Below are 16,438 nucleotides of genomic sequence, written 5' to 3'. Positions count from 1 at the left end.
ACCGGGTTGCCTATTTTTTTTTCAAAATACCAGTAATGACAATGACAAAGCTTGTGTACACTAACTCCGATACCTAACTTACGCCTCACAATTTTCTCACTCCGCAGATTGCCTAACGAATATGTTCACTCCACGCCACTGACATGCACATAACACTACTTTTTAGCCGCAGTTTCGCTCGAGTCAAACTTGAAATCCTAGGATTTTATAGGTAGTGCCACGAGAGTTCAGTGAATGATTTACACACACAGCTACAAAAAGAACTGATTGCATAAAAGGAGAATGAATTAAATGAATGAGTTAATGTCAAAATTCTGCTGTCATTACATGACATGTTCTTGTGTACGTGACCTCAACTCTGGTGGCACTAGCTATACCGAATTGCTATGGGAGTTTTTAATAATTAAAGAACGCCCATGCAAAATTTCATGAGTATGTACGAAGAGGTTGTGTTAATTCAGAATTCTAGCTATCTTTAAGTTCTATTTCACGCATTACTTGCCCCTATTGAAATCATGTCACTCGCAAATATCATTCGAAAGTGGAAAAAACCGGCCAAGCAACCTTAGAGAAAACATTAAAACTTTGTATTTGACTGTAAATCTGTTAAAGTTCTCGAGATACAACGCTGTGACAGAAAAATAGATGGAGTTTATCAGGCTTCGGGTACGGAACCCTAAAAATCTATGTCCTGCGATAAAATTACGGCTCAAATTAAATTTAGACCAGTTGACAAGTTTAATCAGAGCTGTAATTTTTCTCTAGTCTATACACGTACATCAAAATCAGCACAATTTATTACCACTTACGAATTGATTATTCGGGGATGCGGTTTAAAAAATCGGTTCCCTGGATTAACACAAGGGATAGTTTTTATCGACGAGGGTCACTGATATAGCCAAGTGAATTAGCTCAAATAGAGACTGCGGGTCGGCAAGCGCAGCGTAGCACGTCCATTAACGAGATGGACGCATGACCTGGTTAAAGACGCGGGTTCACGGTGGACGCGGGCCTCATCCAACCGAAGCAACTGGAGGTCTATGGGGGAAGCCTATTTCCAACAGTGGACGTCCTACGGCTGTTGTGATGATACTTTTTATACTGGAAAATTCCATAATTCCCGCGGGACAGCTGCAAACTAATTCTTCGTCGACAAAGTCGCGAGCAACAGCTATTATTCAGTATCCGTAAGCTTAAAGATAAATAGGATAGGGGCTTGTGCTCACGTGTGCACGTGGCCACAGGTACACGTGATCAGTACATAACGCGAAAACACTCGCTCGAAAGCGGTCGGGCGTAGTCTCAGCGGGACGGTTAACATTGACCTATTTTGACCATGTGCTTTCAGGCAACACAAAAACCGAGTGTGCACGTTTTGATTGATTTAACACATAATTAAATTTTGGTCACTATCTCTGATAAATCTCTGTTAAATCAATCAAAATGTGCAAACCTGGCTTTTGTGTTGCCTGATAGCACATCTTAAGTCCTGGATATTGTTTTGACTGGCAACATATCCAAAAATTTATAAAAAAAATCGGCTTATGTTCAGGGGGTGGAAACCGTCATCGCCGCTTGAAGGTCATCCATAAAGTACGTCGCACATTTAGGGGGGGGGGGCAAGCGGTATGAGACAATCAAAATATTTGCAAATTTCATAGCAATGGGTGTGACAAGGGGGGTGCTAAAACTGGTCAAAATTGGTGTGACGTACTTTATGGCTGCCCCCCTGTATGAAAATTTTCGCTTTTGCTTCACAAACCTCTTGTGTGTTGGCTAAAAAACACACCTCTCCAAACGTCATTGTTAAAAAATGCATCGGATTATTTGTTTGTACAATTTATACTTACCGTTTTGATTATTGAAAAAAACATACTGTATTTGCCTCGCCAATTGTGTACTTCCAGGCCTAGACAACAATGTACTATTACAAAAACCTGTAATATTTAGTGCTAGCTGTCCGTAATCTTATGTACAGCCAGTGAGGACTTTTCACTTTTAGGCAGGGACAGTGTAGATAGTTATACGGAAATAATTATTCAATCAGTTCGGTCACTCCAGGGATAACCATCTACTTATCTCTCTACTAACTCGTTACAATCTTCACAGAGTGATCGTGGTCGTCAGTTGAGGAAGGTTGAGGATCAGTAGTGAACATTCCTTTGCAAGGTTTTAATTAAATAACTGAAAACCTGATTGAAGTTTGTGCAGATTCGAAAAAAGAATACGAGATTACACTATACTTTAAGGCAGGTTGTCTTTTTATCCCTTTTTACTGGGCCCAATTTAAACACGAACACGAACGAGCATTATAAATAAGGTAAAAAATCTTGAAGTCTTTTTATTGATAAAACGTTTTTAAAAAGACCGTAACTATTACTTATGATACCAAAAGAATGTAAATGATCATATTTCCTTACTAATTGTTACATATTAGCTGTGATTTATTTTTAAAAAGTGTTTTTCAATAAAAAGAGACGTCAAGATAGTATATATGTATATCTTAGTGGGTTTGCATATTATGTATATAATTTAATATCAACCGTTGTTCTGTCAGTTTTGATTGTCTTCTAAAAACGGCGAACTGCAACTATTACGTACAAGAAGAAATCAAGTTCAATTACTGACTTAGGCGCCGGCCTGCATGGTGTCCTGTTTTTGCGAATTGGCAAGGGCACCACACCATACCTCCAGATATAATAGTTAGAACACATTCTCGACCACATATCACTAAGCGCTACGCTAATAGCAATAGCCTTTTTCAGCTATGTAGCGAAAACTGCCTACGAAAAGAGAACTCTTGTCAGGTTCTTCGAGCTGAATTTGTTAATAGGCATAACTTTTCAATGAACACTTTACATAACTCACCTATACGGCTTGGATCGAGGCGCACTTCCTTCCTTCATAATAGTTTCATAAATCTGCCGCAAATATGTGAGATCGTCAGGGTGGTACAACCGCAGCACGTCTATGCCGCTGACATCTTGAGGAAAGTATCCTAGGAACGGCACTGCTTCAGGGTCAATGTGTTCGAGGTTCCCGCTCGACACGTGCCGTATGACAAATGACACGGCTTTGACGATAATCTCATGGGCAGCTAAAAAGTAAAATAAAAGCAATAAAGGTGTGTACAGATGTGATCAGATCATTATCGTATCATCAAAAATCGTTTATTAATGAAAACAAAGTTAGTACTGCTCGGTTATGGCTTTTGCGGAAAATATCCAAAAGATGACGCGTATATTTTAAAAACCGGCCAAGAGCGTGTCGGACACGCCCGAAATAGGGTTCCGTAGCCATTACGAAAAAATTAAGTACTATTTTTCTAAGGATTTCGTATTTTGTACGGAATATTCCAAGTTTAGCTATATTTTATACCTTAGGCTGCTATTTACTCTTAAACTACTAATAATTGTCAAGCAAACTTAGCCGTTATAGTTTTCCTTGAAAGTGTGATATACTTACTACCATCCTGAATTTTTTCAAATTTTTCGCCCACCTGTTTAGATTTTAGAGGGGGGAGGACGCTCGATTTAAATGAAAATTTGCACTTTAAAGTTGAATATTTTGCAAACAAATCACTGAATCGAAAAACTTTTAGTAACCCCGTAATGGTTTTAGAAAACCTGCCCAACGATACCCCACACTACAAGATTGGATGAGAAAACAAAATCACCCCCACTTTACGTCTATGGGAAGTAAGTACTCAAAAAAAATATTTTTATTTTATTATTTTACTACTTTGTCGGCGTGACTGATATGTGCATTCTTGCCAAATTACAGCTTTATGGTACTAACGGTTTCTGAGCTTAGCCGCGGACAGGCAGACGAACGGACAGAACGGCTACGGAACCCTAAAAAGGAGTATGGTCTTATAATTTTACTTGTTAACCCTTAGTGGCCAAATTAATTAAATTCGTATTCATTTACTGTTAACGATTAAATCAGTTTAGAGTATAAATATGAAACTCTTCGTGACCTTGCCGGAAAAAGTACCTGAATCATTCTGAAATTGTAGGCCGATACTTTCAATACTCACAATACTTTCGTAAACCGCAACACCCTAACAAAATAAATACTTACATTTGAAAGCAGAGCTCAGAGGCGTCGCCTGTATGATCAAGTAAATAAGCATCCCACTATCTTCGTCGCCATTTTTGAAGGTCAGTTTAAGCGTAAAGGGCATGAAGGTGACAGCGCGATCCTTGACCCCGAAACTGGTTGCAAGCCCTCTATACTTCCTGATGCGACAGAACATCGTTGACTCGTTTGGTTGAACTAGGGAAACAAAAGGGAAGAAAGAAGTGAACATCGTGCGATTTCTTAAATGCCTCGAAACTGCTTCTTCTTCTTCTTCTTCTTATAAAAGAGTAGGTTGATACAACAGCAAAGAGCGAGAAATCTTAAATATATGTATAGCGACAGTGATGTTACGTCGTATTCACTTTTCTCGTAGTTTGCTTTAAGTACACAGTATACCAAGATACCTATAAGCACCACCGATTTACGACATGAGTGGCAATCTATCCCACTCAAGGTTTCTCCAAAAGAAGGGGACAGAATTTTCACTTGCATGTACTATTATAGGTCATGTAGGTGCTTTGTCTAGGAATTCCTATCAGCATGTACAAAAACTTCTAAGTTAAGCTCAGGATAAATAAGATATGTCCACGATAGTGAAAAGCACTAACCTGGATCAGTCGGTGCATCCTTTTTCGAAATAGCCGGGCCTTTGGTTATTTGCGACGCAAACGTGCTGTGGTCCTACGGAATAAATCACAATGGTATACATACTCATAAATGTATACAAATCACCTAGTGTCATAAATGTTGATACAGAACTTAAGTTTTTTCAATATAAAGACATATTCGATATACATAATGTATAACGTTGGCACTAAAGCAGTTCATAATAAAATGATCATGTTACGGCCCGGTTCCAACTACGTGGGAACCGCAGCTTGGCGAGAATTTTAGAATAGAATAGAATGCTGTTTGTTAAAAAAAAACTGTTTATTGCGCGGCAAGGACACTCGCCTCACAGTGATTAAAATGGGTGGGCCAAGGTTCGTAAAATGCAAGCAAAATTCAATCAAGTGCTAGTAGGGTTGTCATAATTATAATTTATCATTAAGTCATTTCAATCGATTTTGCTCGCATTTAGGATCCCTGGTGATTACCTACATACTCGTATCTACCTAGCAGCAAACGCTAAGAACAAAAAAACGTTCATGCATGGCGCCGCCCGTGGCTCGTCGTTAAAGTGCGGCCACATGCTAGTCGCTCGTTTCCAGCGATAAATCTGGTCACGTAACCCTATTTTGAATTTCCCGCGACTCAAAAAAGCTGCGTCAAGTCACCGCGTCGAACAGCAGCGTCAAGATCGCTGCTTGCAGGAATGATCTTGGTCTTGGAAACTGATTTCTTAACCTCCTTTAGTGGCAGTTATGACAGTGGTACAAATAAAAGACATAGGAGTGAATGAAAAAAAAAACAGGGTGTTTTCATGAAATTAAAGAGTTTTTTTATTCAGCGATAAAGCTCAACATTTTCAGCTTTATCGCTATATGTCACGTGACCAGATTAGACGCTGGAAACGAGCGTGAAGCGGTTGCATGTGGCCGCACTTTTAAAGTTGTATGGGCAACTAGCCTGACTACAAGCGTGTTCTGCTTTTTTGAGAACCGGGAAGTGGGGTACCTAAACGAAAATTCCGCTATAGATGATGTTCAATAACGACATTTGAATCACAGGTCCTTTTAACGATAGTACAACAATTAAGATATAAAAGCAAAACAACTCTCTTAAAACAAGTTAATTTTTTAAATCTGTTAAATGAAAAGAAATGGTAAAAACCTTCCAATGTTCGATTATATCATATATATTTAGTTAAATACCTATCCAATCCAAGCATAGTTAGTTTTCTTTTTCATCAAAAATGAGGACATAGTATAATAAATGTTGTATAATAAAACTTATAAAAAGGTTATCTGTGTTTCTCTTCTATTATCTGAGCAGCAGGGCCGATATACCTATTTTTTTTATTCGACTGAATGGCGAACGAGCGGGTCTCCTGATGGTAAGAGATCACCACCGCCCATAAACATCTGCAACACCAGGGGGTATTGCAGATGCGTTGCCAACCTAGAGGCCTAAGATGGGATACCTCAAGTGCCAGTAATTTCACCGGCTGTCTTACTCTCCACGCCGAAACACAACAGTGCAAAGGCCCTACCACCTGCAAAATAATATCTAATCTTTGCACCCAAATAGCGCTTAAGCCTTTCTGGGAATTATTAGCGACTAACGTTTAATTTGGTTTCTCTAAACGAATCACAGAAAAACTGGCTAAATGTAACCTCATAGAACCATTCTTATAGTTGCGAGAGAGGTTTAAATGAATCAAAACGTCCCGCGCTTCATTTTTTTTTCCGGATCTCACTTAAGCTGTAGTAGACCTACTTAATTTTAGGTTCAACCATAAATACAATTCGTTAACCGATTACTTACCAGGGGATGAATGAAGTCAATAAAGGAACGGCCAATCCACATATCTTTCGGGAATCCAATCGTGTTTGTCAGGGCAGACGTTGTATACATCACAATACCATCCTGCATCGATATGACACACGAAAATCCATCCTGTAAGGAAAAAAAATATTCAAACTGTCTAATGTTGATAAACAAGCATTATTAATATAACCATCACATTGAGACTTATTTTTGCAATCCTTTTTTAAAGAACCTTTACACCAAACTTTTATTACACCAAATACATTTATTCTATTCTATTCTAACCTCTAATCATGGATAGATATTAGATTTTTTTAAATGTAGGTATTAGTTGTTCGGGCGCGCCGGACAGGATCTGAAGCTGCATCTCCTTAACGATACACAGGGTTGCCATAATTTCTAGGAACCGATACGGAACGATTTAAATAAAAAATAATAAATTGTTTGCATTGTAATAATCTAATTCAATAAGTACCTACTTTAATTTTTAGATATTGTACTGACATCAGATATGTATAGTATGATTGATTTATCGAACCGTTTCGTGAAGCCGTGAAGCCTTGTGGTTTGAGAAGCAGTAAGGTCGTGGTTTCGACCCCGGGCTCGTATCGCACCTCTGAGTTTTTCAGGATTTACGTGCAATAGTACATTGTGCATTAAGGGGCATAAGAAGGGGATTACTAACGAGACTATTATGACTCAAGTTTGTAATCCCCTTACGGCCCGTGATACACACAATGATTTTCATCACATTGAGAGGGAAAAAATGCAAAATATTAAATTATTTTGTGTCCAAACACTTCACAGCTCAGCAAAAGAAAGACGCTAAGAAAACAACTGAATAAAATAATGGCTCCCCGCCAATACAGGGGGCTACTACAAAATGTGAAAATCGAAGTTCGTATCGTACCATCCCTCTCACTCTCGTATTAAATAATATTAGCGTCAGGAAAACGATATGAACTTCCATTTTCGAATTTCGCAGTAGCCAGGGGCTTTGTCACTTTTTTGCTAAAAAATATTTACTAAAATTATTGCAAAACAATTTGATATAAGTTAAAAATATAAAAATAACGAAGTTTCATTAAGCGTGGCAAATTTTTATGGGGTAAAATTGGGTTACAGCTAAGTTTTTAACATGTAAATAAACCGTTGGCTGACTTGAAACCTCTTTAGTCCGAAATGACGTACCTACTCACTTTTTAAAACTAAAGTCATAACTTCCTTGGGAAGAAAAACTGTACGTAAATCCATAGTTCTCGCGGGAACAATTGAGGCCATTGTCCTTTAGTATATAGGCATGGAATAACATCATTCACGAGCAAGTGTGATGAAAAATTACATTTGAAATCTATGTGAAATTCCGCGTGAGAACTACGGCTCATGCCCTCTCATTCCAAGAGGAGGTACCTCTGCAGTGGGATTTAAAGCTGAGATGATGAGATAATGAGGTTGATTTATTTATTCGCTAACCAAACGAATCAAATCTGCCGAGTGAATTCAATAAACGGAACTAGACTCACCGTGGGTGAATTCCGGCTCGCCACAACTTGCATTGGGCATTGAGAAGTATGGCAGATCACCGCCTAAAAATGTACAAAATAATACACCACCGTGTTTATTTTTATTTACATACTATTATCAGGTCAAATACAGTTCATTTATCTGAGACAGTAGTATTCTAGCTCATGCTGTTTAAAAGATAGTAAACTTGATTTCAAATTTAATTAATAATGAATAAATGCATGGTAAACCAATAGCTTCCTTACTATGACTTTTAAGCGCAACGCACACGCACACAGAGATCGTGTGCGAGTCGGGTCGTTTCCTACGCGTGAGCCACGCGGTTCGTTGTATTCACACAGAGAATAGGTCTAATCAGCGACCGGCCATATTATCGGTATCAACACGACGGACACCCGAGCACGACCCGCACCCGTCGTCTGTGTGTGTTGGGCTTTAGTAGGGTAAAACTAGAATTATCCTGATTAATAATTCATTTTCATTTGCTCCTCTTGAGTCCCGACCCCGACTTTTTTTAATAACAAAAGACGAGTCACAAGTTTTGTCACTTGGGAAATTATTTAAAATTCTTTATTTATTAGGTTTATATCTAACCAAGCCTCGTCAAATCTACCAACTGGACCTGGCAATATTTCTAAGACTAATTTTACTACAAGTATTATAGAAGCTTCTATAAAAAGCCAACAAAATCTACTGGAGTTGACTCACATCTTCATTTGGCTTTGTGTCCTGCGTCTCCATATCTTGGACTCCTTTCTCGACTTGCGTATGCATGGCCGCAGCCGGGGCATCTGTACAACAACATACAAATAGCAGCAAGATAGAACTGTTAAATTACTAATTATTGTAACATTTCTTAATGCTAAGTACTACTGAAAAAGTACTGTGTGTATGTGTGTGCGTGCGTGCGTGCGTGCGTGCGTGCGTGCGTGCGTGCGTGCGTGCGTGCGTGCGTGTGTGTGTGTGTGTGTGTGTGTGTGTGTGTGTGTGTGTGTGTGTGTGTGTGTGTGTGTGTGTTTTCTTGCTGAAACCGTACATATTTCATAATTTTTTAAATGGTGATCCTGTAGAACTCTACATAGGTTACCTAACCTACCTAAGGTTTGCTATATAACAATTCTGAAAAAAAAAAATGGTTTCAGAGAAAAAAGAATTATGTCAAACATTATGACAAACATTATATTATGATAAACATTACATTATGACAAACATTACATTATGACTAACAATTTTCGACCAGTCGATATAAACCCGTTTGTTGCTCCTTCACGCGAAAACGACTGGATGGATTTGGATGAAATTGGGTATACATGCTTGCTTGCATGCTTGAATGCAGCCTTGATGCGTGCTTAGTTGCACTATTTCTTGCATAATTATATGCTTGCTTACATGCTCCCTTGTTTGCTTATATGCTCACTTGCATGGTTGTTTTAATCGCTATTGCAAGCAGAGGATCGAGGGTTCAAACCCCGGCTCGCACCTCGAGTTTTTCGAAAGTCATGTGCGAAATTATATTTAAAATTTACCACGAGCTTTACGGTGAAGGAGAACATCGTGAGGAAACCTGTATAAACCTGCGAAGCAATTCAATGGTGTGCGTGAAGTTTCCAATTCGCACTGGGCCCGCGTGGGACGTATATACTGGTAGGCTGGGATGATTAAGGTATGATAGTGTTTAGCGACTTTTAGAGTTCTTGTGAACAGTTAATTTTGTAGCTTTATTCTGTTTTGCGACTAATGTGCGTCTTCGACTCTACTTCACTCGCAAAGGAGTTCCGTCGTTTCTTCTCATGTAGAATTAATTATTTGGTGCCATATTTCAGGTTTTACGAAGTTCCTAGATGGATCTAGAGTAAAGGCAAGCATTTTGTAAAACAATACTTTTTATATTATTTTTTTCTGTCAGCCCGCCTTTGTCTCCTTAGTTTATCACCTGTCACTGGATCATTCTTAAGGAAACGAAATATATTATAACAACTCACCGTCTTGTTCTTCCTTCTTATTCTCAGGAGGCTGTGCTGGTTGTGGGAGCCTGAATTCAACCTCAGTCTGGATATCAGTATGTTCGTTCTTTTTCCCATCTTTTTCTTTCGTCCTCTTCACTGGGAGCTGTCTTAAGTTATTGCTGGAAACATGGAAAATGTTCTATAAGTACCTACCTATTATCTTAAACCTACCCAAAAGGCCTAATAAATGAAAAGGCAGTTGCCAATGTCAAATTATATTTTAATTGAAATAATATAAAAATTACAAGCTTTCACCCGCGGCTTCGTTTGCGTTAAATTCAGGTTAACATACATTTACTTTCTGCCATCCTTTTTCGTGTTTTGTTTGATTTTTTAGAGGATAAGTATTATTTTGGAAATACAAATACAAACAGACGTTGTTTTAGTCTAAAATTTAGACAGATAGTGCAAATGTTGGAATTCAACAATCAAGCGAGCAAAAGCTAGTAACTATTGTAATGTAATGAGAAAGTAAGTAAGAAATTTCACATGGAGATAGTCATGAGACCCTGGAATGGGCATAAGGTGGTTTTTAATCCGGAAAATTTCATAATTCCCGCAGGAAAGGCAAACAAAGTCACGGGCAACAGTTAGTTGTATTATTTATTATAATTGTGCTCACCTGCTTCCAGAAGTCGACTGCTTTCCGCCATAACCACTACTCCCGCTCGAATTGCTTCCAGAGTGGGTGGATTTAGAACTGTGGCTGAAAACCACAATTCTGATGAGAAATGGTTATGTCATACCGTTCCTCCCCTCGCCAACTGTCGTAACTAGCAATTGATCATTTTCCAGGACAACGGTAATTCAGTTTCAGTCCGGTTGATTTTTGTTGTAGTTTCGTTAATTTTGACTTTACTAAAGAATTATAGCAACGCTTTTGGATTCCTATCTCATTTTGTTTTATAAATAAGTATACCGTTTTTTTAGTGTAAAAAACATTAAACACAGCGGCTGCTTTATTGAAGTTGGCTTTTGTGAAGTGTGTGTAGTGTGTGTCGGAGGTTTGTGGATCATTAACTGTTATTTAGTCTTAATGCTGCACAAAAAACAAGCCACGGTCTTAGAGACAATTATTATAATTATCGAAGGTTTTATAAAATAGAACTAATAAAATCGCAAATTAATAAGTAGTTAAACATTAAACATCAAAGGGTTATTTTAATAAATTATGAACAATAAATGTCAATCCTTGTTTATTATATTGAAAACTAACCTGATTTAATCTAATTAAATAATCTAGTCAAATAAGAGATTAAAAAGTAAATACACATTCACGAACTATCTTATTCTTAATTGGCAGTATGCCATAGATAGTCAATAAAAAAAAACCAGTGAAACAAAACAAAAGACAATCTCTTTGCTGGCCATGGCCAGGCAATGTTCTTTGAAATCCTATTACTGTCCTCTAATTTGAAATTAGAACGTTGTTCAATAAGTGCTATACAAAGACGTACCTACTTCGCGTTCTATTATCACGAATATAAGGACGACATTTCCTCCGATATTTGAGAAAATTTAGCTATATTATAGAAACCTCGTTTAAAGTTAGGACACTTACCTCCTTCGTGATTGACTGTTACTGCAACTATTTGAATATGCTGAATCGGAAATCTTGGCATTGTTTTCAGAATCGTCCAGGTTGTCCATGATTACTTATATTATAGTTACTTGTAATGTTCAGACCTGCGAAGAAATTGTGGAATTTTAAATAATAGGACATTACTGCCGAGGCCGGGAAAAAGCAATTCGTGGATGAGTAAAGTTTGACGGATGAAGCGTAGCTGAGTCCGTCAATAAATACGAATCCACAAATTGCCATTTCCGCTGAAACATGTGTAGTGCTTTTCTCCAATAATGCGAGGAAATAAAGCAAAATTGTTAAAATAATAATTAAATGCTTTGGGCACGGTTTTAAATTTTTTGCCCCTACTGAACGCTTTTTAGTTAACTCAGCTATTTTCTTTTTTTTTACCAGTTTTTGGTTTCATTATACTCGTAATCGTAATATAAAAAAAATTGGTCAAGTGCGAGTCGGACTCGTACATGAGGGGTTAAACAGTTCAGTAAGTAAGTATTTCTTAAAATTCTTCTAATATAAGTTTTTTTTTGGTGACATGTACTTTATGCCCCTGGTTACCAAAGTAATCGTCAAGACAAATCAAACGAGTCCAAACTCGATGCGGTCGTGTCGTTTATCACAGAGTTCCTATGGTCACCCGCTAGCTTTATCATCAGATCAACTCCATGTTATAATAATATTGCATTTATACATGCGTGTAAAATTTGGCGGACTTCGTATGTTGTGTAATTAAATAATAAAAAGCTCGACAAGTATGAATAAATTTTAAACTGTATTATAAACCTTGTAAATCCCGGTGTCCCGTTGGCACCCTTTGGGTACGGAACCCTAAAAAGCAGTGCGACTGTTCGAGAGATTTTTAAAGACAATGTTTCTTCCTAAATTAAATCTTAGACTAGGACTTAAAAAGAAAAAGGTAGAAGGAATTTGATCGTCAGGCTGTTTAGATTGACTAACCGTAGTCAAAAGGTGAATTTAAAAAGTAAAAAAACTATATGGTAATGGAATTTCATACAATTTGTTTTTTTTATTTGTGGCAGTCTATAATAAGAACTTCGTGTACGTACTATGTTTGCGACAGTTAGGCGGACATTTCCAAGCATATTGGAAAAGTTTTCCAAAAACTTTAGTACCTAAACACAACGCATAACCCACGTCTAATTGTATCGATATTAAAATTAATGTAAACCGTATCAAATAATTTACTTCCTTAGCAATTTACACAAAATGCAAAGAGATACAGTCGCGTTTTAAATTATTTATTAGGCATATTTCTGATATTTGTGAATCTATAGTAGTAATAAAGCACAGTATACAAAAAATATGTCTTAATAATTATTTCAGCACTTCACTTGACGTATTTCTTCAAAATGGCCGAAATATCTATTTGCGTGAAATTCACTATATCGTTTCTAGCGTGAGGTGAGCAACCTGACAACCCAAAAGTGCAAGGAAAACACACGCAACAGCAGGTGAAGCGCTAGATCATAAAGTAGAAAGCGCAATTATTAATTTATGATTTTACGAAGTCCGGTATAATAATAATAATACTGATTAAATTCGCATTGCTTTGTCGCTATAAATAATATTCACTTCAATAGCTTCGTCATTATTTGCATCTCATTACACTATCACTAGAACTACAATGAGTGAAAAAAAAAACATTTAGATAATACCAACAGATTTCTAATAGCAGAGGACATGTTTAAAAACAACCTGCACTCATCTGTTTTGTGGATAAAATAGTGCATTGTGTCTTAAGGGCGGTAAATAAGGAATTACGAACGAGAGTCTATTAGAATTTACATTTATGAAAAAAAAATCTTACTCAGTTCGGGAATCGAAACCGGTCATTTTGAAAAATAAAACATACATTATTTCTATTTCGATATTGCTAGAGCAGGTCATATACCTAAGAAATAAAAGTTACTATGAAGTACGATATCTAGAATGAATAAAATGCATTGTATTTCAAATTCTTTAATAATGTAAGTTTTATTTTTCAAAACATCCGGGTTCGAGAGTTTACATACATACATACATACATAATAAGATAATTTTATAATAGTATTTTATGCAACTGTATCGTAATAGGGGTCCTTAAAACACGAGTGTGGGTTTATGAAACGAGGCGTAGCCGAGTTTCATAATAGGGTCACATGAGTGTTTTAAGGCCTAATTGCGTACAGTTACATACAATATTTTATCTATATCCATTTATTAAATTCTCCATCATGTGTTCAAGAACCATTGAGAATGACCTGCATTAACGAGAACTAGGTAGGTATGTCTGCCCCACGAGCTGTGCCCGCTGCGCGCGCGAAGACCTGCTGCTGCACGTGGTCGCGGCGCGCAGCGTGCTGTAATGATGTATGAAATCTCATTACGATACAGCCGTGTTAATAATAGAATCCAATGTCGTAATGCTGGTCATTACCTATGGTTTTTAAACGCATAATTGAGGATTTACTATATGGGTGTAGATAAAATAATTTAACGAAGATTCACTTGGTATTAACTTCATTGGTTAAACTCACGAGTGCGACGTCAAAAAAAACTTTTATTTGTCATAGATCGGCCAGGAACTTTTAAGCCAGATGGGTGCAGATCCCTGGTCATTTGGATCTTAGACCATTAAACAAAAAATATTACACGCGCCGGAAGTCACTCCGTTCACCTCCACACATTATTTTGCACACAAGTTACAGAAATATCGCACAATTTGCAGCACATAACCGCGATGCCGTTGTTAATCAAACTCTTTAATTTAAACGCTTGCCGCGCAATCTGGAAGCCTGGGAAACTTAGCGGCGGGCTTCTCAGCTGCGCAATCAATAGAGAACCAAAATACTCACCGGCGTCCAGTCCAGTTCCCGACCTTGTAAATTTGTAACCGGGACGGACAACCCAGAGAAGTAAAGCCGGGTTTCCACTGAGCGAGCCGCCTCGCACAGCAGCCATTTTCAATGTGATTTTGTGCCCTCTGTCGAACAAAATCATCAGCTCGCTCAGTGGAGACCCGCCTTAACAAAACACCCGCGATAGGTACCTACATTTCCGCCGTCTCAATGAAGCCTAATAAAGGTTTCTATCAGAATAGCCTTAGAATATTTACCCTAAAAGCCGGCTGAAAATATAGCCAAATGACGCCAACGATTATGTTCACTATAGGTACATATTTGTTTCTGGCTTTAATGAGCTCTTGCTTCGATACAGCTTAGATGAATGCATTATCTGGAACTTATCCTTGGTGCAGTACGATTACTTGGAGTTAACACTTGACAGATGGGCGTGCCTTTAGTCAATTTTCAACATATCATACAAATAAAATAGTTTTTATATAATCTGTAAAAGCGTGGGTAGCGGTATACTAAAAATGGCTTTATTTGTACGTCAAAGTTGAAAATTGACTGAAGGCACGCCCATCTGTCAAGTGTTAACTCGAATTAATCAAACTGTAATCGTGGTCTACATCTCGTAATAAATATATTTAATGTAAATACCGTTAATTATTAAAAACTGTCTTCTACCCCCTGGGCCTAGGAGCTCACGGCATCCAATATACGTACCCTAATGTCCACTTTACACTGCGAGCGGAAATTCCACTGTGCACTAACGTGCTCAGTGTAGCATACTTCAATGATCGGCCGCAAAGAAGTACTTAACTGTTATAGTTTTCCTTGTAAGTTTGATATACTTACTATCATCCTGAATCTTTTCAAATTTTTCTACCCACCAGTTTAGATTTTAGAGGGGGGGGCGCTCGATTTTAATGAAAATTTGCACTAGTTGAAAATTTCGCAAACAAATAACTGAATCAAAAAATCGTCTTAGCAACCCCCTAATGGTTTTAAAATACCTATCCAACTATACTCCACACTATAGGGTTGGATGAGAAAAAAAAAACACCCCCACTTTACGTCTATTGGAGGTACACAAAAAAAATATTTTTTATTGTACCATTTTGTCGGCATAGTTTTCACATATTTCCGTGTAAATTACAACTTTCTAGCATTGATAGTCCCTGAGCAAAGCCGCGGACAGACAGACAGACATGGCGGAACTATAAGGGTTCCGTTTTTGCCATTTTGGCTACGGAACCCTAAAAAGAAATAGTTTATTTTTAACTTTCTCTACTCGCAATCTGTTTGTGACAAAAAACTCCTCTATTTTTAACTCCTTAGTGTAAGGCCTGGTGATGTGTTTTAATCAGATAAATCAACTAACACAGGTATATATGATCCAAAAATATTAAGAAAATGTAGATGTCCGCACAGTTATAAATAGACATTGAATTATATGCACTATCAAAATGGCAAAATATGCACTAAAAAGGGCGAAATATGCACTAAATATGCACAATCAAAGAGACATTTATAATTAGAATTTACGTTTATTTTCACATTTATTTATTTGATCTTATTTTGATGAAGGTATTCGCTTTTGACAAGCCTTGCAGAAAATCACGGTGCCATCAGTTGTAAATTGGCCTGAGTAATTTTTTGTCCAAGATTCTATTAAAGTCAACATATTTTTTTTTTACAGGCTGCATTATTTGAACAAAAATAAGATTATTGTGGATAGCTAAACAAATACAGCGAGACAAAACTGTATAAAAAAAACTAACTAAAAAATGGCTTTACAACACGCCTAACAACTGAAATAAGCACTGTAAAGGAAAAAATATCAAAATATGCAAGGCATATGCAAACATGCAAATGCATATAATCTGATGTCTAGTTATAAATATAATAATATGTGTATGTGTAAAATCATAGAATAGTTAGGGAACAAAATTATTGGCCCTGTGCCA

The 16,438-nt window shown here is 37.3% G+C and overlaps 1 protein-coding gene across 4 annotated transcripts in view; it reads right to left on the bottom strand.

Moving 5' to 3' along the window:
- LOC141434029 (period circadian protein-like) overlaps window positions 1-16,438 on the bottom strand; it is a 38,414-nt gene that overhangs the window by 20,978 nt on the left and 998 nt on the right. For 3 of the 4 annotated variants that reach the window (XM_074096269.1, XM_074096278.1, XM_074096253.1), the window contains exons 2-10: window positions 11,605-11,729; window positions 10,666-10,749; window positions 10,020-10,162; window positions 8,746-8,828; window positions 8,037-8,099; window positions 6,511-6,642; window positions 4,692-4,764; window positions 4,084-4,278; window positions 2,869-3,097 (exon numbers count right to left, since the gene is read on the bottom strand). In XM_074096269.1, coding sequence (XP_073952370.1) covers window positions 2,869-3,097; window positions 4,084-4,278; window positions 4,692-4,764; window positions 6,511-6,642; window positions 8,037-8,099; window positions 8,746-8,828; window positions 10,020-10,162; window positions 10,666-10,749; window positions 11,605-11,693 — 1,091 coding nt within the window. In that variant the 5' untranslated portion in view covers window positions 11,694-11,729. Of the gene's footprint in view, window positions 1-2,868; window positions 3,098-4,083; window positions 4,279-4,691; window positions 4,765-6,510; window positions 6,643-8,036; window positions 8,100-8,745; window positions 8,829-10,019; window positions 10,163-10,665; window positions 10,750-11,604; window positions 11,730-13,886; window positions 13,964-16,438 lie in introns of those variants that run through there. The other variant, XM_074096263.1, reaches the window with a different exon arrangement.

This window comes from Choristoneura fumiferana, chromosome Z (genome assembly GCF_025370935.1).
Source record: "Choristoneura fumiferana chromosome Z, NRCan_CFum_1, whole genome shotgun sequence".
Taxonomy (NCBI): domain Eukaryota; kingdom Metazoa; phylum Arthropoda; class Insecta; order Lepidoptera; family Tortricidae; genus Choristoneura; species Choristoneura fumiferana.
The sequence above is the reverse complement of the archived record's forward strand: the minus strand, read 5'-3'. Positions and strand labels throughout refer to the sequence as shown.